The sequence below is a fragment of the Bubalus bubalis genome, chromosome 8 (genome assembly GCF_019923935.1).
Source record: "Bubalus bubalis isolate 160015118507 breed Murrah chromosome 8, NDDB_SH_1, whole genome shotgun sequence".
In the NCBI taxonomy this organism is placed as follows: Eukaryota; Metazoa; Chordata; class Mammalia; order Artiodactyla; family Bovidae; genus Bubalus; species Bubalus bubalis.
Genome location: NC_059164.1, coordinates 43,500,754 through 43,520,977, shown reverse-complemented (window position 1 = coordinate 43,520,977; position 20,224 = coordinate 43,500,754). Strand labels below are relative to the sequence as shown.

General features: G+C 41.5%; 1 protein-coding gene across 2 annotated transcripts in view; it reads left to right on the top strand.

Annotated features, from left to right (window-relative positions):
* CCDC146 (coiled-coil domain containing 146) overlaps window positions 1-20,224 on the top strand; it is a 130,564-nt gene that overhangs the window by 76,624 nt on the left and 33,716 nt on the right. Inside the window, exons 1-3 of one of the 2 annotated variants that reach the window (XM_025291061.3) lie at window positions 2,504-2,615; window positions 14,471-14,553; window positions 17,600-17,809. In XM_025291061.3, coding sequence (XP_025146846.2) covers window positions 14,504-14,553; window positions 17,600-17,809 — 260 coding nt within the window. In that variant the 5' untranslated portion in view covers window positions 2,504-2,615; window positions 14,471-14,503. Of the gene's footprint in view, window positions 1-2,503; window positions 2,616-14,470; window positions 14,554-17,599; window positions 17,810-20,224 lie in introns of those variants that run through there. The other variant, XM_006049862.4, reaches the window with a different exon arrangement.

Sequence of the window (20,224 nt, the reverse complement as noted above, 5' to 3'; positions counted from 1 at the left end):
AGCGTTCCAATGTTAAATGCCTACTACTACAGGTCTGTAAAGGCAACAAGTGAAACAGCCTGGGTGTTAGTACATTGTACATACATTGAAAGGGTAGGGTAGACTGGGCTCCTTTTAAAAGGGGGAAACCTCTTTTATTACTTCTGAAAGTCAGTCTCTGCTAAATGCCAATTGATTATTGTAATGTTAGAATATGAATCCAGTGTCATCAAATCCAAAGTTTTTTCAAGAGAAGCTGGAAATTTAGTTTTTATGCCAAAATCTACAAGTTTTTAGATGGTACCAGCTAATTTTCTAATTTTAAAAACTGTACATACTAAAAATATCTGCAGATTTATACTTTTGACTGCTGTGTGCTAAAGTTGCTTCAGGCATGTCTGACTCTAGCAACCCTATGAACTGTAGCCCACCTGGCTCCTCTGTCCATGGGATTCTCCAGACAAGAATACTGGAGTGGATTGCCATTTCCTTCTCCAGGGGATCTTCCCAACCCAGGGACAGAATCTGAGTCTCTTACGTTTCCTGAATTAGCAGGTGGAATTTTTACCACTAGCACCACCTGGGACTGCTAGTTTGCAATATTTGGAGTAAAATACACTGCTGTGACATGGATTCAGGTCCATCTCACATATTTTAAGAGATATGGACAGTATCTTACCTACTTTTCCTGATTAAGAAATATGTAGAAATAGTTACCAGTCCCTAAGTTTTACAACCTATCAAGGATAACTGGAAATGTGGCATTTCCATGAAATGAGGCTCTTCATGTTTGCCAGAAAGCACATTAAAATATTTTGTAATCACTGATTTAGTGTACTAGAAACAGCTGTGTTTGGTGAAGTGTTTGTTGAAATCTACTTTTTAAACTTTTTTTCATGTATTTTTATCTTACTTTGCTTGGGTATCAAAGTTGGTATCAAGTGAAAAAGTTTTAAAATTATACTTGGTGACATTATATGGTTTTCTCTTCTTTTTTCAAAACTAAAAACTATGTCTTCAAATATCATAAAAAAACAGACTTCTTAGCAAACTGTGTTAATTTCTGAACATTCCACCCTTTTCTGAGGAAATCCCAGAATAGGCTGTTTTATAATTACCATGAGCAATTGCTATCCATTGGTTACCACTGAAGTTACAGTATTTCAAGAAATCTATAAAGTGACTAATTGGTTCATATAAGTACATAACAAAAGATTCTGAGGATCTAACTTTCAGTTTAAGTATAACACATTATAATACCCATTTAGTTATAAAAATTCTATTATCTTTCCCTTTAAAGAGTTTTTGTTAGGATTCAAACATTCAGGTATTGGATTGTATGCTTTATTCATGGATTTTAATATTTCTGGTACTTAAATTTGACCTAACAGTCTACAGAAGTCTGAGTAATTATGGGCTGAGCTATGCATCCTTGGAAGTAGATCAGGTTGAGTTGAGGACTTTCCCCCAGTGACAAGCTGCCAGGAGAAAATGTTTGACAGTTTTTCTATTCAAAGGCTAATATTCCATTCCAACCTGTATGGGGAGTGTGCATTCCACATACAATCAACCAACCATAAATCCTCTACAAATAATACCAGCTTATATCCTCTTAACTTTTATACACACTTGCCCACATGCACATACACATACACACACATGTACGCACACCCTTCAAGCTGTTGGTGTTCCTTCTAGATTGACTTTTTTATATTATTTCGGTGAGGTCCTTTATCCTTTTGGCCCAATTCACATGTGTATATGGAGAGGACAGGTCATATATTGAGATAAAACAACAAGTTTTAATGATTGCCCTCTATTTTCATGGTTAATTATTTTACTGATATGTGCAACCTCTCATGCCACACCCCTATCGGCCAGATGCTGATGGATTCTTGAGGCATGTGCTGAGCACCTGCTGTGTGCTAGGTTCTTGAGACATCAGAATGATTTCCACCTTCAGAGAGCTTCCCATCTGGTGGACAGACATCTGAGCATAATTTCAACATTAAAGATAAGCACTCTATTTGAGGAATGTGTGAGCTATAGTAACATCACCATGAAATATTTCTACTGTTCAGCAGGTTCTAGATATCTGGGCTATATCAAGTGAATAAAAGAGTGCGAGATATTCTGCTTAACAGAAACATCTATATAACACATAGGAAAGCTTACAGCAGGTTTTAAGGACTGGCCTATATTTTCATGGTTAATAATTTTACTCATCAAAATCAAATAGCTTCTGCACACTAGAAATAAACAATCCAAAGATGAAATTGCAAAAACAACTCCACTTACAATAGAATCAAAAGGATTAAAATACTTTGGGATAAAATGAACAAAATTTAAATGGCTCGCCCAAATATGTTGCCAGGATTTAAAGCTCCCCTACCAGGAGATTAGCAAGAATGCAACTCAAACATCCTCATATTCTGCTCCTGAGTTTCCATTTCATGGTATTAATGAGGAAGTTGCAAGCTGTCACTTCGGGGTTTTGTTCTTTTCCAAACAACGCTTCTTCGGTTAGCAATGAAAAGCTTCACTGTCCATCACAATCTGCCTGCTAGAAGGGGAAGTGGAGGACGCTGCCACAGAGCACGCTCAGCTGGCACCGGGGCTTCCCAGATGCCTCTCTGGTAAATGCACTGTTATTTATGAACACCGGGAAGAGCAGTGTGGGCAAATGCATCTTCAAAACAGGAAGGTGGGCACCAAATGTCCCAAGTTTCTTTGTTGTGGGAAGTGGCTATATCCTCTATCTGTAACCTCATAGCCCAGAGCTGGAGGAATTGGCTGCCGGCCAGGTGAGGGGGAGGAGTCCTTAGCACAAAGAGGACCCTGAAAGGTGGGAGCTGCAGCAGAGAGTAGCCAGGTCCAGGGACCCAGCCAACGTGCTCCAGGCTCCCCACTTTACAGTGATGGCTCCTTGGGCTGCACTCTGTGATCTGCATAGTGAGATGAATAATTGACCATCTTTTATACATTTGTAACCCTTGTGTGAGAGATGGGTCCCAGCTCCACTTTCGATCTCTCCCTGCTTAAAGGCACTCCAGGTCTGTAAAGGTGCCCTAGAGGTGGGGCCCCTGCATGTAAATGAATGCAAACTGATTGGTCAGAGTCAGCAGGCAGCACAGTTCTTCCTGCCCCGCCCCCACACAGCCATTCCTGCCCCCACCCCTACTCTTCTGGTTCCTGTTTTTGTGATTTTAGTCATTCGTGGTTTTAACTGTTTCCTAACTCCATTATGTTCTGACTATCGTGTAAATACCCCTCAGGACTCTGGCCCAGTTAGCTTCTTTACTCTTAACCATTAGTTTGTCCTTTGAAGTTCGGAAAGAGGAATCTGGGTTTTAATCTGGTTCATTTCCTGCCTCCTGGGCTCACAGCCACTCCAACCTGCTATCCTCTTTTCCCATGATCTTTGGAAGTAGGGGGAAAATCATTTAAACAAAGGATAAATGATTGTTAAAATTCCAAGCAACTGCAGTTTCTCTGGGACAAATGTATTTTAAAGGAATGTCACTCATTAGCATGTATGTGCTTAGACATGCTTTTTATTTATTTGGCTGTGCATGTTATCTTAAAATTATTGTAACTTAACTTTAAAGTCTTACACAGAGCTAAGCCACCTGCATTACTCACCCACAATGTCCACTGCATTTGATACGTTAACTCTGGGAGGCCCTGTTTGCCACTTGTGGCCTCCCCCGCATTCCTGTGGTCGGCCACCAAAGGAGGAACAAGACAGCTGTGGGGGGCAGTACCAGAGCTCTCTGCTCATCCTGTGAGCCTTGCCAACCACACAGAAGGGAGCAGGGGAGCTGTGGGTGAGGCAGCCTGTGTTGTATGGCAAACTCTCTGCTCTTTGAAGTCTTGTGTTGAGGCCAAGTTACCTGCTCTTGTCCTCCTTTTACACCTGCCCTCTCTGATGGGAAAGTTGGAGTGGAAGTGAATGAATGAACAAGCGTTCTGACAGCCACATCATTGGTTTTAAGATAAGCTTAAGTCAACACAGTGTGAAGAACGTTACCGAGTACTTATAAGATACCAAGCTATGTGCTGGGGCTTAGAGATGAACACCCTAGGATTTCTATCATCAAGGAGTACACAGCCTAACAGGGGCGATATTTAAACATGTGTTGATAATAGTTTACCATGTGCACAATAAGATATATATCTAAATTTAAAGAAGCAGTAGAGAGAAAGAAGTAATCTGCCTGGAAATGAAAGTCAGCCACAGAGGCTGACTGAGATGTTTCAAAAGAAGAATAAGAATTCTCGAAGTGGACAAGAGAGAGAAATTGAAGCTAGGGCAATACAACATACAAAGACATAGTATGAGACGGTATTCGTTTTCTACAGCTCTCATAACCAATTACCATAAACTTGGTGGCTTAAACAACACAAATTTATTATATTCTGTAGGCGAGATGTCCAGTACGGGTCTTGATGGGTTAAAATCAAGGTGTTGATAGGACTGCATTCTTTTCTGGACGCTCTAGGGGAGTATCTGGTTCTCTTCCTGTTCCAGCTTCTAGAAGAAGCCCTTATTTCTTGTCTTGAGGCCCACTTCCTCTGGCAGGTCAAATCCTTCTCACACTTTCAATCTTTTCTTCTTCTTCCATTTCATGTACCTAACTCAGCCAAGAAACATTCTCTGCTCTGAAGGACTCATGTGATTAGACCAGACTCAGTCAGATAATGCACAATAATGTCCTCATCTTAAAGTCTGTATCTGCCAAGTCCCGTTTACCATAAAAAGTAACATATGTACACATAATAGGGATTATGATGTGGACATCTTGGGATTGGGGGAGGGGCATCATTCTGCCAACCACAGGACATGTTCTAGAAATGAAATGGTCACAGTAGGTTTAGAAGGAGAAGAGCCAAGTTTGGAGAGGGTGGCAATCTCCAGATAACCAAGGCCCTTGTATACCAAGTAGAGTAACTTAGACTTCACCCTGAAAGTGATAGGATCCTTTGAAGAGTTTTAAGCAAGGTGAAAATTGTATTTTAAGACACAGGCATTCTTCCCCAACTGGCTATGCCTCAATAGGATTGACCTCTCCCTGGGGAAAGGTATGAAAATTGTGTTTTAGATAGAGCACTCTGCTGGCAGCTAGAAGGAGATTCAAGGGGACACAACTTGAAGTCAGGAAAGTGCTTAGTTATCTACTGCCACATTCTCAAAAACAAGTGATGAAGACTTGTGTACAGCACTAAATAGATTCTGTCTATTCTATGAAACTATCTGACATATCTAGTTTAACAGAATCTATGAATGAAATGCCCCATAATATCAAATTTCTCTCTTAAAAAATGGTCACAGTATATGAATGTTGATATTCTATCATTTAAGTAAATCACGTATTCTAAATGTTAGAGGAAGATGTTTATCACTGTCTAACACTTAATTCCCATAGTCTTGAATGGCTCTTGCCCAAACAAAGTCCTGGTTTGTCCAATAACAGTAGCCTGCAGGCTCCTCTGTTTGAGAGTCATTGGCATACAGGCAGGTTCAGACTATACAGGTAGTTCAGACTAGGTACAGTGGATAAGTTTTAAAAGAAAAAAGGTCATGTCAAAAGCACGGGTAACACCAACTTTCAAAAAGTTGGTGAGAAAAAAAACAGAAGAATTAGGAAAGAACCATGAGACCATATGCCACAGGAACCAGAGGAGAGAGTTCAAGAACAATGAACTGTCAGAAGTCAATAGTAATAAATGTCATAAGATTATCATGTATAATAAGGACAGAGGGGTGTTTGAATTTAATAATTAAGGTCACTAAGGCTCCACTTCTAATCAAGATGGACTAACAGAAACTAGATTTACCCTCTTTACCTTAAACAACTAAAAAATGGACCAAATCAGGTGAAACAATGGTTTCCAGACTTTGAACAATAGCATAGGGCAGTGATCCCTTGGAATAGGTAAATAAATGAGTTGAGAACTATCAGTTCAGTTCAGTTCAGTCGCTCAGTCGTGTCCGACTCTTCGCAACCCCATGAATTGCAGCACGCCAGGCCTCCCTGTCCATCACCAACTCCCGGAGTTCACTCAGACTCATGTCCATCTGTGAGTCGGTGATGCCATCCAGCCATCTCATCCTCTGTTGTCCCCTTCTCCTGCTGCCCCCAGTCCCTCCCAGCATCAGAGTCTTTTCCAATGAGTCAACTCTTCACATGAGGTGGCCAAAGTACTGGAGTTTCAGCCTTAGCATCATTCCTTCCAAAGAAATCCCAGGGCTGATCTCCTTCAGAATGGACTGGTTGGATCTCCTTGCTGTCCAAGGGACTCTCAAGAGTCTTCTCCAACACCACAGTTCAAAAGCATCAATTCTTCAGCGCTCAGCCTTCTTCACAGTCCAACTCTCACATCCATACATGACCACTGGAAAAACCATAGCCTTGACTAGATGGACCTTTGTTGGCAAAGTAACGTCTCTGCTTTTGAATATGCTATCTAGCTTGGTCATAACTTTCCTTCCAAGAGTAAGCGTCTTTTAATTTCATGGCTGCAGTCACCATCTGCAGTGATTTTGGAGCCCAAAAATATAAAGTCTGACATTGTTTCTACTGTTTCCCCATCTATTTGCCACGAAGTGATGGGACCGGATGCCATGATCTTCGTTTTCCTGAATGTTGAGCTGTAAGCCAACTTTTTCACTCTCCACTTTCACTTTCATCAAGAGGCTTTTGAGTTCCTCTTCACTTTCTGCCATAAGGGTGGTGTCATCTGCATATCTGAGGTTCCTGATATTTCTCCCGGCAATCTTGATTCCAGCTTGTGTTTCTTCCAGGCCAGCGTTTCTCATGATGTACTCTGCATATAAGTTAAATAAGCAGGGTGATAATATACAGCCTTGACGTACTCCTTTTCCTATTTGGAACCAGTCTGTTGTTCCATGTCCAGTTCTAACCGTTGCTTCCTGACCTGCATACAGATTTCTCAAGAGGCAGGTCAGGTGGTCTGGTATTCCCATCTCTTTCAGAATTTTCCAGTTTATTGTGATCCACACAGTCAAAGGCTTTGGCATAGTCAATAAAGCAGAAATAGATGTTTTTCTGGAACCCTCTTGCTTTTTCCATGATCCAGTGGATGTTGGCAATTTGATCTCTATAATTGCCCCATTTTACTACTTACGAGAGTGTTTCTCCAAGTGATAACAGAGGGAGGGGATTCCAAACAGAGCCAGCTGGCCTTGCTGATTTGACAGCTAGAGTTTGGGGTTCAGGGAGGCCACGTTGGCTAAGTTATGCAGGTGAGGTGAAGGGAGAGTTGCACAGGGAGAGAGAGAGAGAGAGAAAGAGCACTCCAGAAATCTGCTGAGGAATGCTGATTAGTGCATGCATGTGAGGACTGTGCTGAGGCTGGGAAAGAACCCCCAGAGAGACTGGCATAGAACAATACCTGGAGCTCACACAGAGCCAAGAATAGTTCGTTAGATTAGAAGACCTCTTGACACAGTAGAAGTGTATTGATTCAGGAGTGGGGCCAAATTAGCCCAGAAAGAAAGATCATTCTAGACTTCCTCAATGAAGTTTCAAAGCAAGCCTTGAAAGGATCAAACTATTTCCAAGTAAGTTAACTGTGACTCATAAAGTCCCAAAATATTTAAAGGAATACCGCGCCCCCCCCCAAATCCATTCACAACAGTGTAAAAAATCACAATGTCTGTTGTCAAATCAAACATTAGTAGGCATGCAGAGAAGCAGGAAAATGTGACCTATAATGAGAAAAACCAATAATGGAGTAGACACAAAAACAGAATGAGTAGAAAAGGACAATAAAACAGCTACTGCACATGCTTTGAATGTAGGGGGAAAGAGAGAGGAGAGCATGAACATAATGAGAGCGCAGCAGTTATAAAAGACCCAAACCAAACTTCTAAAGATGAAAACACAACATTTGAGGTGAAAAGTTCACTGGATGGGACTAACAGCAGATTAGATACTAAAGAAAAAGAGATGAGTGAGGTTTTAGATATAACAATAGAAACTATCCAAAATGAAACATAAAAGACTAGAATACAAAAATGAACAGAACATCAGTTTTCTGTGGACATCAAGTGGCCCAACATGTTTAATTAGAATCCCAGAAGGAGACGAAAAGGGGACAGAAAAAAAATATCTGAAGAAGTAACACTTGAATTTTTTTCCAAATTTGATGAAAACTGTAAACCCACAGATTGAAAACACTGAACAAATCTCAAGCCAAAGAAAACCACACCAAGACATATCCTAAACAAATTATTGAAAAACAGTGATAATGAGAAAAATATCAAAATCAGCCAGAGAAATAAGGAAATCATCAGTCAGTTTACCAATCTGGTGATACAGTGGCAGCCTGATCACTATGGATTGGTGAGTGACTGGAAGGTAAGAGAGTGGAGATAAAGGGCAGAGCCAACTCTTCTAAGAAAAAACTGAAATGAAAGAGAAAGAAAGAAAGAAAGGGGTAACTAAATGGGAGCATCGCATTCAAGGTATGTTTTGTTTGTTTTTATAAGATAGAGGAGCAAATTTATAGGTTGAGGATAATGTTAATGATAATAATAATAAAATAACTAACATTGATAAAGCCCTTCTAGATACTATGCTACTGCTGCTGTTAAGTCGCTTCAGTCGTGTCCGACTCTGTGAGACCCCATAGATGGCAGCCCACCAGGCTCCCCCATCCCTGGGATTCTCCAGGCAAGAACACTGGAGTGGATTGCCATTTCCTTCTCCAATGCATGAAAGTGAAAAGTGAAAGTGAAGTAGCTTAGTCGTGTCCGACTCATTGCAACCCCATAGACTGCAGCCTACCAGGCTCCTCTGTCCATGGGATTTTCCAGGCAAGATACTATACTCAATACCTTATGTATATTGATTCCTTTGGTCTTCACTACAGCTTTATGAGGGCTTCCCTTGTGGGTCAGCTAGTAAAGAATCCACCTGCAATGCAGGAGACCTGGGTTTGATCCCTGGGTTGGGAAGATCCCCTGGAAAAGAGAAAGGCTACCCACTCCAGTATTCTGGCCTGGAGAATTCCATGGACTATATAGTCCATGGGGTCACAAAGAATTGGACATGACTGAGCAACTTTCGGAGAAGGCAATGGCACCCCACTCCAGTACTCTTGCCTGGAAAATCCCATGGGCGGAGGAGCCTAGTGGGCTGCAGTCCATGGGGTCGCTACAAGTCGGACACGACTGAGCGACTTCACTTTCACTTTTCACTTTCATGCATTGGAGGAGGAAATGGCAACCCACTCCAGAATTCTTGCCTGGAGAATCCCAGGGATGGGGGAACCTGGTGGGCTGCCGTGTATGGGGTCGCACAGAGTCGGACACGACTGAAGTGACTTAGCAGCAGCAGCAGCAGCGGAGCAACTTTCACTTTCACAGCTTTATGAAATGGGGCTATTTTTGTTTCTCTTTTATAAATGAGGTACAGATGGATTAAATATTACTCCAAATTACAGGGTTAAAATGTAGCAGAGCTGGACTTCAAACCAAAGTCCACTTGTAATGTACTTGACTTGTATGTGTTGACCCAGCAAAGAGGGGAAGCAGAGGTTATTATAAAGGCAAGAAGGTATAACTGTTGCCTAGGAAGGGGTAGGAGATACATATTTGAGAGCACATGTGGATGGGTGAGACATGACCAACAGGAAAGGAAGACTTCATATGTGAGACCTGGGGAAAGAAATTAAGGCTGTGTGTAAGTGTAGGTAAATAGATTTGTTGATGACTTTAGGTGGCCAAAGTTTGCTTGGTGAATGTGTTAGGTTAGGTGTACAGAAAAGCTAAAACTTGATATGACAACCAAGGGGAGAAGTCAAACAAAATGAGTGATGAATTGTTGAGAGTTTGATTGCATTGGAGCTACATCTAATAGCTATGTTCTTTATTTCTAGCAGTGAAAGGGAGAGGGTGAGAGAGAAATAAGGATGGTAAATATTTATCCTACCTCCCAAAACATGGCAGCTATTTCTCAGGATGAGACCACCAGTAGGTAATGTCAAAGAAGCAACAAGAATAGAGCAGGTTAATAACCATGGTCACCTTGGTTGCCCTACAGACACCCACACAGACACCTAATTTTTGTTTCCTCATGCTGACCCCCTTCTAGATAAGTCCACTTGGTAAAAGCTCTTACTGAGCTATTAGTTTCCTTGGAAAGTCCTAAAATTTCAATTTTTGAAATTTTTTCCATATTATTACATGTCATCTATGAATCATGAATTCTTGTTACTTTTAGCTCTATAGTAAATGTTTCCTTCCAATCTCAATTACCAACAAGGCAATTCAGAAACACAAGAATCTATTGTGAAACCATATTTATGAACTTCTGACATTATATCTAACCTTTTGTTGTATATACTCTTTGACAACTTAAGATTGGGCTTTATGCCCTATTTCTTAGAGCATGCATTTTTAAAACATGACAAACTTGGTTTCTGTACCAAGTTGTGTCATGCAGGGTGAAAATGCAACTGTCTTTTCCAGGTTTATGTTTACAGACAAATAATTTCATCTACTAGAACTGAATCTTTTTCTTTTTAAAATTGTATTTATATTTATTTATTCAATTTCTTTTTGGCTGTGCCAGGTCTTTACGCGGTGGGGGCTTTTCTCTAGTTGTGGCGTGCTTCTCATTGTGTTCTCATTATGGAGGCTTCTCTTGTGGAGCACGGTCTCCAGGGCCTTAGGTTCAGTAGTTGCAGCTCCAGGCTCTAGAGCACAGGTTCAGCAGTTGTGCTGCAGGGACGAAGCTGCTCTACACTAAGTAGGATCTTCCTGGACCAGGGATAGAACCTTTGTCTCCTGCATTGGCAGGCGGATTCTTTACCACTGAGCCACGAGGGAAACCTGACTCTTTTTAAGAGAGATTTGTGTTTAGTAGAATAGACCATAGGAAGATAGTAGACCATAGTAAGATAGCTTATCAGTGCTTTTTCTGAACATCTATGATTTAACCTTTTCCAAGTTATGCAGAAACTACAAACACATATCACTAGTGTTGCCCTGTCAGCTTTCTTCCAGATTCTGGATACCAAAGGTAATCTGGCTGGTGGAGTGATGTAAATAGCAAATAGAAAAAGAAACCTGTCTACCTTCTTGCTTTTTCTGTGGTCATAAAACCTGCCAACAGGCATCCATGGCTGACCTGCCATCAGGCTTCAAACTACTGCTGTTTCAGATGAGACTCAAGTTAGGGAAAACTCAGCTGAGTTTTCAATAAGTCTGAGCTAGAATTTGGCTGCATCTGCCACTACGATCTGATCACAGTATTCTCCAGTTTGAAATTCTGTTCTGACTTCCTATTGCTTATAGCAATTGTTTTCAAGCATATTTTAACTTTTTGTTATTAGAAGTAATATGTATCCATTTGGAGAAAATTATGAAATATAGATAAACAAAAATAAAAATATAAAAACTATACATTCTTATTACCCAAAGAACATAATTTAAAAAAAAATCTTAGTTCTTAACCTACATCTATGCCTTATTGATTCTCTATCTGATGAACTGTCATCATCATATCTAATTCTTTAAATGTGATTTTTGTTTCATTTTTGAACATATTATAATAGCTGCTTTGAAGTCTTTAAGTCCAACACTTACACACCCCAAAGCAGTTTCTGACTTTTTTTCTTTGCGTATCTCAGGATTTTTTGTTGAAAAACTGGACATTTTGGATAACACTGGGGCAAGTCCAGATTCTGATCCTCTCCAGGCTTCTTCTTGTTGCTGTTTAGTCTTTGTTATTGTGCAGCCTCTGATGTCTCTGTGTAGATAATCTTTCCTTGTTTTTGTTGTTAAGCTTGGCTTCTTGGGTTGGGGGTGCTCCATAGCTTGGTCAACCACTGGTTGGTCAGAGATTGTATTTAAGCCTCCCGAGCCAGTAAATATTTCAAGGTTTCTTTCTTTTCCATTCAATCTGTATGTGGCTTGAGGACTGCTTTCAAGGTTCAGGGAGTTTACATATCTGCCCCGCCTTTAACTCAGGGACCTTGGAAGTATCCTCTCTGGTTCCTCCTCACAGGTTACAGCCTTAAGCTTTTCTGCAGCCTCTGGACCACCGGTATCAAGTGTGATATTAGCAGGGCCCTCTTTGACTCTTTCTGGCCCCGATTTCTTTGTTAAAACTTCTGCTGGTCTGCCTCCACTGGTATCACTAAGCTATTAGCCTCCTTTTACTGTTAATTCTTGTGATAACTATTCTTTTTGACAATTCTTTGAGGCATGGATCGTCTACACTGTTTCAAATTGAGTGAGCATCCTCAGGCAGGAGGTGATCAGCATCTGCTAAGGGGCCTGATCTTCTGAGGCTGCCAAGCCTACCAAGAGTCTCCCTGTACAGCAGGAGATCGGGGAGTGGGGATGGGCACTACTCGACAGCTTCAGTCACCTACCCAGTAAAGCTCTTTCATATACAGAGCTTGGGACGAGGGGAGGTAAAGTGCAGCAGCTTTCTGGGGCTGCCCCACCCCCTGGAATACATCTTCAATAACAGAAAGGTGGGGCAATGGGAATTTCATTGACTGTCAACCCTGCCCAGAATGCTTCTTATACAAGAGGGAGCTAAGAGTGATGGATGCAGCTCATGGGGTAAATGCCATAGTCTTCTTACTCTTCTGAGTTTCAGTAGATTTTATTAAATAAATACCTCTAAATTTCTTTCATGCCCTTAGGTCAATTTCCAGAGACCATAAATGGGTGTCTTAAATAATTTTGACCAGCTTGATCAATGTTTCTTTGAGAGAGGGGCTTCATCAACCACTTCATACCACCAGTTTAGAAGTTCCACCCCATGGAAGGGGTCTCTAATTTATAATTTTACTTATTTGCTTTAACTTACAACATAAAGAAAATAATTACAAAATATCAGATACACTTTTTTAATGAACAATAAAACTACTGAGTGTAGTTCTAAGCATTCAATAATTTCTTTTGTACCTATCGCCTCAAACCAGGAGCTACTGTAGGGCACGCCTTATGTCAGTTAACTTGTTTCCATGGTCCAGGGCAATGGATGGGAGGTAATGGTCTTTACAGCTTTAAAACAAAATACTATATGTGCTTTTAAACATATGATTCTATGATTACCTTACCTAATGGCTTAACTTCGGAGGAGCCTGGTGGGCTGCAGTCCATGGGGTCGCTCAGAGTTGGACACAATTGAGCGACTTCACTTTCCCTTTTCCCTTTCATGCATTGGAGAAGGAAATGGCAACCCACTCCAGTGTTCTTGCCTGGAGAATCCCAGGGACGGGGGAGCCTGGTGGGCTGCCGTCTATGGGGTCGCACAGAGTCGGACACGACTGAAGCGCCTTAGCAGCAGCAGCAATGGCTTAACTTCAGTGACTATCTCACTAGGCTAGTTTGTTACTAGTTACAAGGCTGGCTCCCATGTGGGCTTCCTAGTACACACATACTCATATAAGCCCACACTCACACACTTAACCTTTTCATAACATTTTCCCAGTTACTTGTCTCCTTTAAGAGTGCCCATATGTGAATTTTTTTAACCAATTAGACTTTAAAGGCACAATGCCTATGGCCTGCACCCTTTTTTGAAGCCAATGAAAATGTTTGTGATTAAAAATAAATTATATATTGGCTCAGAAACACAGAAAGAAAACTGCAGAACCAAAATAAATATGTTTAATTAAATGTTTATAAAATCAAATATTAGGTCAACCTATCAAGAACAACTCAACACTTAAAAAGTTACGTATGAATTATATTTAAGGTGGCATATGAATACATTTGGGGACATTTGTAGTGGCTCAGCAGTAAAGAATCCACCTGTCAGTGCAAGAGACACGAGTTCAATCCCTGGGTCAGGAAGATCCCTTGGTGAAGGAAATGGCAATCCACTCCAGTATTCCTGCCTGGGAAATTCCATGGACAGAGGAGCCTGGCGGGCTACAGTCCACAGGGTCACAAAAGAGTTGGACATGACTTAGTGATTCAACAACGACTGGTGTTAACTACTTCTGTAACTTTAAACACATTACTTAAGCTTTCTAAACTTCAGTTTGAAAGGAAAAAACACCCTATTCACAAAACATTTTCAAGAATGAAATAGCTGATGTACAACAGCTGCTCATAATAGACGCTCAATAATTACTGGTTCTTTCAACTTACAAATAGCCACCCTAGTAATGTATACTCTGTACCTCATTTGCTAAAGCTAGATATATGAGATTTTTTTAGAGTTGGAAGAATTTAAATCAATTCCTTCTCTCAGTTTACAGATGGAGAAATCACAGTATTCATCTTGAGAGGTCAAAGACTTTCCCAGGAACTCAGCAGAATAGAACTAGAACCATCTTCTCTGAACACCTGCCACCTTTCTAATGTGCCTTGTTGTTGCGTGTTTCCTAATGTTTAGTTGAAAGATTTTATGATATATCCATTTTATCTTTGCTTAAAGCATAAAGAGGATTATGGCTAATAGTGGTCTTGTGTTCCTTGTGTTCTCCTTGCTAGTTACATGCTCTGGGGAAACTTCCTGGAACCAGGATGGCAGAGTTAAAAGCCAAGTACACCTTGCTGCATGATACCGTGATGAGGTATGCTATTTACCAATGTGGAGACATACTTACTCATGCTTCTACTTCTTACTTGAAATGGGACCCGTCTTATTTTTCATTTTCCCCAAAGCAGACTGAGACCAAGATTTGAGTTCAAGCGGTTTAAGAACATTATCATGAGGGAGTGGGGAAGTGACGCGGGGAAGAAAGTTATTCAGCTGGGGATGTGTTAATCTTCAGGTTAACACTGCAGACAACCAGGGCTCAGTCTCACTGAGCGACCACAGAACACGCCTCAGAACTCTCCCTCTGAAGCGTGAGAACACTGGTATATCTTCTCACTAATTTCCATCTCCCCTTGATCTAGGGTTGCTTCTAGGTAGGTGAGCTCCTGACACTTCTAGCTTACCCTCTGAGAAGCCATAAGTTCCAGTGGCCAGAGAAAGCTCTCGGGCAGAGGCACACAGATGCTGTTGTTATATATGACAACTGTCCACCAAAGCTACTGGTGGCCGCTAGAGTGGGCCCAGGTGACTCTGGTGAGGCACTGACATTCTCTGCTACAGGACACTCCTGTAAGATCCTCTCCTCCCCACCTTCACCACTCAGGAGGTGTAGGTTCTATAACAACTCCAGTCTATGTCTGCTAAGATTTCTGTCTTTACTTCTCACCTGTTCCTCCTATCCCCAGCCCCTCACCTTAGCCCAGTTCTAATCAGCAGAGATCAGAAGACTAGGCGACAATGGAATAATTCAACAAGGTTTTCTAAGCATGTGCGGTCAGCCACCGGGAATCAAGGGGGAAGGAGAGCCAAGAAAGAAGTGGAAATCTGTCCTGCTGCTACTCCCAAGTCCCCTCTTCCTTTTCCCACCTCCTGCCTCATAGCTTTGCATGGCGTCTTCATTGAAACCCAAGGAGAGACAGTGATAGACATTTCGTCCTCCCCTTCTGCCTCGCTCATATCCACCCATTACTCCTACTGCTTTGCTTGCCCAGGTATTTGGCTACTTTGAGGATGGGAGCCTGGGGGAGGAGTGAAGGAGAGCAGAGCTGCATCCCTGTGGACCTTCCCCTAGGCTCCACCTCATACACACTCAGCTGCATCCTGGCTTCTAACCACCCTCCAGAGCCCTCAGCTTTGTCTCCTGCTCCTCCCCAGCCCCAAACCAAATTCTCACCCTCACCCCTATAACAGGGACTCCATTTCCCACAACTGATCCCAAATGCCAGTGTGTACACGCAGCTCTCAGTACTCAGGAACTTAGTGGATTTAGATGGAAAGTCTGGGGTGATCTTTTCAACATATTTCACACCACTTTACTGCGAGAAATTCCACACAGTTATCTGAGCCTCCTTCCAGACTGAAACACTTCTCACCCTCTGGATAGCTCTAACCTAGAGCCCCACAGAGCCCTGTGTGGTGCTGATGTGGCTGCCTCCTTGCCTGGCTCACAGCTCAGCTCCCTGGACTCCAGTGAGAGTCACGCAGGACCAAGGCCATGGCATTCTTCCTTCTTCCAGGCTGTGTCACAAAACCATTACTTCCCTTCTGCTACATTTTACCTCCTTCTGACCTCAACACAAAAGAGTTCCCTCTTTTGTGATTACAACGAACACCCACCACTCTCTCCCACCCCTACTGCCTGGTGGGTGGGAAAGACATGAAGATGCAGACTCCTCATTCTTGGTGCTGGGGCTGCAGCAGGGCAGATAAAGGCTGGAAATGCTGAACCGAAATTGAATGAGGTGTCCATAGAAATCATGTTACAGGAGCTGTTAAATTCTCTTCTGCTGATGCTCTATTTCAAGTTCACATGTGTAAATTACCATTTGTGTTCTGGCTGGAACCGTAACCACTGTTTGCCTGCTTTCTGAGGGCAAATGGGCTCAATGGCCTGAGACAATACCTTACAATTCCGTAGCTGAATACTCATGTTAAGGATATCAGGTAACTTCATATATATACAGTATATACAAGGAAATGAATTGTAAGAAATACTTCTAGCATTCATGAATGGAAATTACATGTGTATCTTTATAGCTGTTGTTGCTACTTGGCACCTAACACAGTGCCTGAAACATCTGATAGCCCAATAAATGTTTTGCTCTTGAGTAAATAATGTAGTAAAGACTGAGAAAATGGGTGGGGCTGGTAACTTCAGTCGAGACAGGCTTGATTAAGTCGTTGGGCATCTCTGCAAATGAACAGAACCCTGAAGAGTTCTCCTAGTGAGAAAAGTTGGTGGGGAGCATGCACACAGTGCTGCCTTTAAAACAGGAACTGGCAGGGTCTTGCTTCTGAACTGGAGAGACAGCAAATGCGAGGCGGGAGGATTTCTGAGAAGGAAGAGTCAGATCTGCGGAAGTCCAGTAAGTCCAGTCCCTATGCCCGTTCAATTCTGCCTCAAGCCCCATGCTTAACCCTTTCCCAAGGTAAGGCCAAAGCCACAGAATATACTTGGAATTGTAGGAACTGCTCTTTTCTGTGACATTCACAGCTGTAGCCAGGCATTGAATTTATGATCAGAAATATGTAAATTAAGTTCATAATTTTATAGAAGAATTTTTCTGCCTAGTTTCCTGGTAAAGTGTCATTAGAAAATTTAACTGTTTTTTCTTATCACTAAGGAAGAAAAGATTTTCCTTTAATCAGGTCATGAGAATCCACGAATTCAAGAAAGCCAGGGTTGTTAGGGCATTTGGAGGGAGAACCCACTCTTCTTGGTATTATTCTTCTCACCCGCTGGAAGGTCATGATCATTCTTTAAAGTCAAGTGCAAATATCACATTCCCATCCAACTAATCCTTTCTCTGTCATCTGCCACCATCTGATCTAGACACGAGTGGCAGCACTTGTCAGCTGGTACTCCAGCTTCCTACTCATGTCTGCTCCCCTCGGCTAGATGCGAGTTCCATTTGCCTTTAAGATCTAGTGCAATACTTGGCACAGAAATGCCACTGAATTGACCTGAACCCAGCGTGGACATACTCCCTCCACACCTCACCAGACCCCCCACAGGAGCTACCAAGGGTATCGAAGGTATACACTGCTCATTATGCGAATCTCTGTTTCATGGGATCCAGCACACAGGAATCAGAGGTCCAGCTGCTTCAGGATGCCAAACGCTTCACTGAGCAAATACAGGAGCAGCAGTTTCACCTGCAGCAAGCCGATAATTTTCCACAGGCGTTCACCACCGAAGTTTCCAAAATGAGAGAACAACTTCTCAAGTATCAAAATGAATACAATGCAGTGAAGGAAAGAGAGTTCCATAATCAGTACAGACTGAATAGGTAAGTACACGATTCTCTCAAGTTTGCTGAAGACAGATGCAAGCAAAGCTGCTTCCACATAAACTAAGAGAAAAAATGTGGACTAACTGAAGAAGGAATTTTAGGTACAGGGATTATGAGATAGCAATGATAAGAGAACTATAAGCCTTGATTCCCTAGAACAGGCAGTCCCTGAACAAGTCCCTGAAAAATAAGCTTGGGTTTCAGGAAGATGCTCTCAGGAAGAGGAGATCCCTGTAGTGGTTTTCGTGTGTTAGGAAAACTATAAGCATCGGGAGCTGCGACCAAAGAACACACTCCATAGAGCAAGGACTTGGCATACACTCTTGGCCTCTTCAGCCCGGGTGGTGGCCCCTTTCCATTTGTGGTACTGGATCCCGTGTCCGCATGGCGGGTGCCCCATGAGGACTTTCCAAACAAGCCTATGTGAGCTGAGGGTCATACCTGGTTCCCTTGATTCTTCTAATACAGGGACGGGGACCACATAGTCAACCCTCTTCTCCTATTACTAGACTATTCCTTAAGGTCAAGGGAAAAAGTGATATCCTTTTGGAAGACACATTCACTTATCCAAATCTGAGGGATGTCATTCAGTGAACTAAAGCAGAAATGTATTGCTGGAAGGGATAAATGCTATTCGTAAAATCTCCTCTAACATTCCTCCTGTGAGTAGCCAGTCAGTGAAAGAGTTTGTTCAGCAAATCACACTAGTTAGATAGAATTTCACAACAACTGCAGTCCAGGTTTTGTGATATGTGCTGTGCCTGGAGAGGAAGCCAAACCATCTCGCCTAGAATGTGTTACCGTTTAAAGTGGCAGAACTTTCTCTGGCTATTTTTAAGAGTAGGTAGATTCCTTGCAGTGATGGAACTCAGTCCTGCTAAGAAATAAGGGAATGATTTGAGTGACCTTTGGAGGACTTTGCTTGCCCTGGTTTTGAATCCTCTCTTTGGGGCCTATTATTTCAACTGGGGGATGAAGATTAGCTTAATCAGGAGAATTATATTCGGGGGGCGGGGGGAATCTGAGTTCTTCTTTGTCTTTCAATCTAAACTTGTTTCAGGCTCACCAGTGACATCTATAAAAAGAAAGCTTAGCTATTTCTGTGCTCTGTAAGCACTCTTTCAGTTGAGAAAATAATGAAATTAAAACAATTGGTAGTTGTTCATTAGTATTGAAAATATGAATGCTTGACATTTCCATGAAAGGGTAAGAGGAACATAAGTCAGTTGATACTTAAATTGTTTAAAATTTCCAAGTATTCCTGCCAAGAGGAAAGGAAAAAAATGACCAGAACTCTTGCCTTTTAGGTATAGACAGGCAAATTGTTCATTGAGTTGCTTGGGATGGGGGTGGGGGTGAGGACTGTACATAGTGATCTACAGTAAACAAGAACATTTAAAGTGAACATTTGCAGAAATGTTTTGTGTGCATTATTTTTGGATTTGTTAACATGTAATACTTTAGCTTAAAAAGACTTCCCTGCATCCTCAACTATTAGCAGCTCAAGAATTAACAAACTTATTTCCATAAAAATAATGGCAATATCAAAATAAATACTAGGAAAGACTTACAGGCTGTGTATTTCACTGGCTTAACATACTTAGTAGTACATGGTACGGAAACAAATTCACTCAACACTTCCTCCCTGGGAAGAAAGTAGATATTTCCATCCCCACATAAAAATAAAGAAACCAAGCCAGTGAGAGAAAAAAAAAACAAAAAAAAACTATTCATCCAAATATACAGATGATATTTTTCAGATCAGCACAACAAAACCTCATTTTATTCTGGGCCTGAATAACAGAACTCCAAATAACTAGCACTCCTCTACCCCAACATCTTCAGGAACTTCTGAATCATTAGCAACTAGTAAGAACAATATATTGTTTAAATATTCTAGAGAAAAGATTTTTGCTTTATAATTTAGTTGATTTTCTTATGTTTTCAAATAATATAAACTCCTTAATAAGTGCTAAGGGAAGTATAATAACATGGTTGGTTAATAATTAAATCTGTTGCAATAGTTTTTGGCTTTGGATTAATACTCACTGATGATCTCTTGGTAACTATGCAGTTCAGGAATGAATAGGGAACTTACTTCAATAAATAAACACATACAAATAAATAATGAAGTGATTAAATAAATACTGTTGAGAACTCATACTTGAAACAAAGTAGAAGTCATTATTTTTCCAGAAACTTTCCCTGAAAAGACTATTCAGTATTCTTTTCAAGGTTTTTCTAGCTTTTACTTTGTTACCTTTTGGGGGCTTCTCTTCTTCCTAGAAATCCTAAAGATCTGGACAGCAAATCAGCTGAGTCTCTCATGCTAAATCTGAAATATCCTGACAAGTCTTAGTCGGCTGGGGAAACAGAGCCATGGTCAGTGCTGTGTCGTGGGCGTGGACGTGC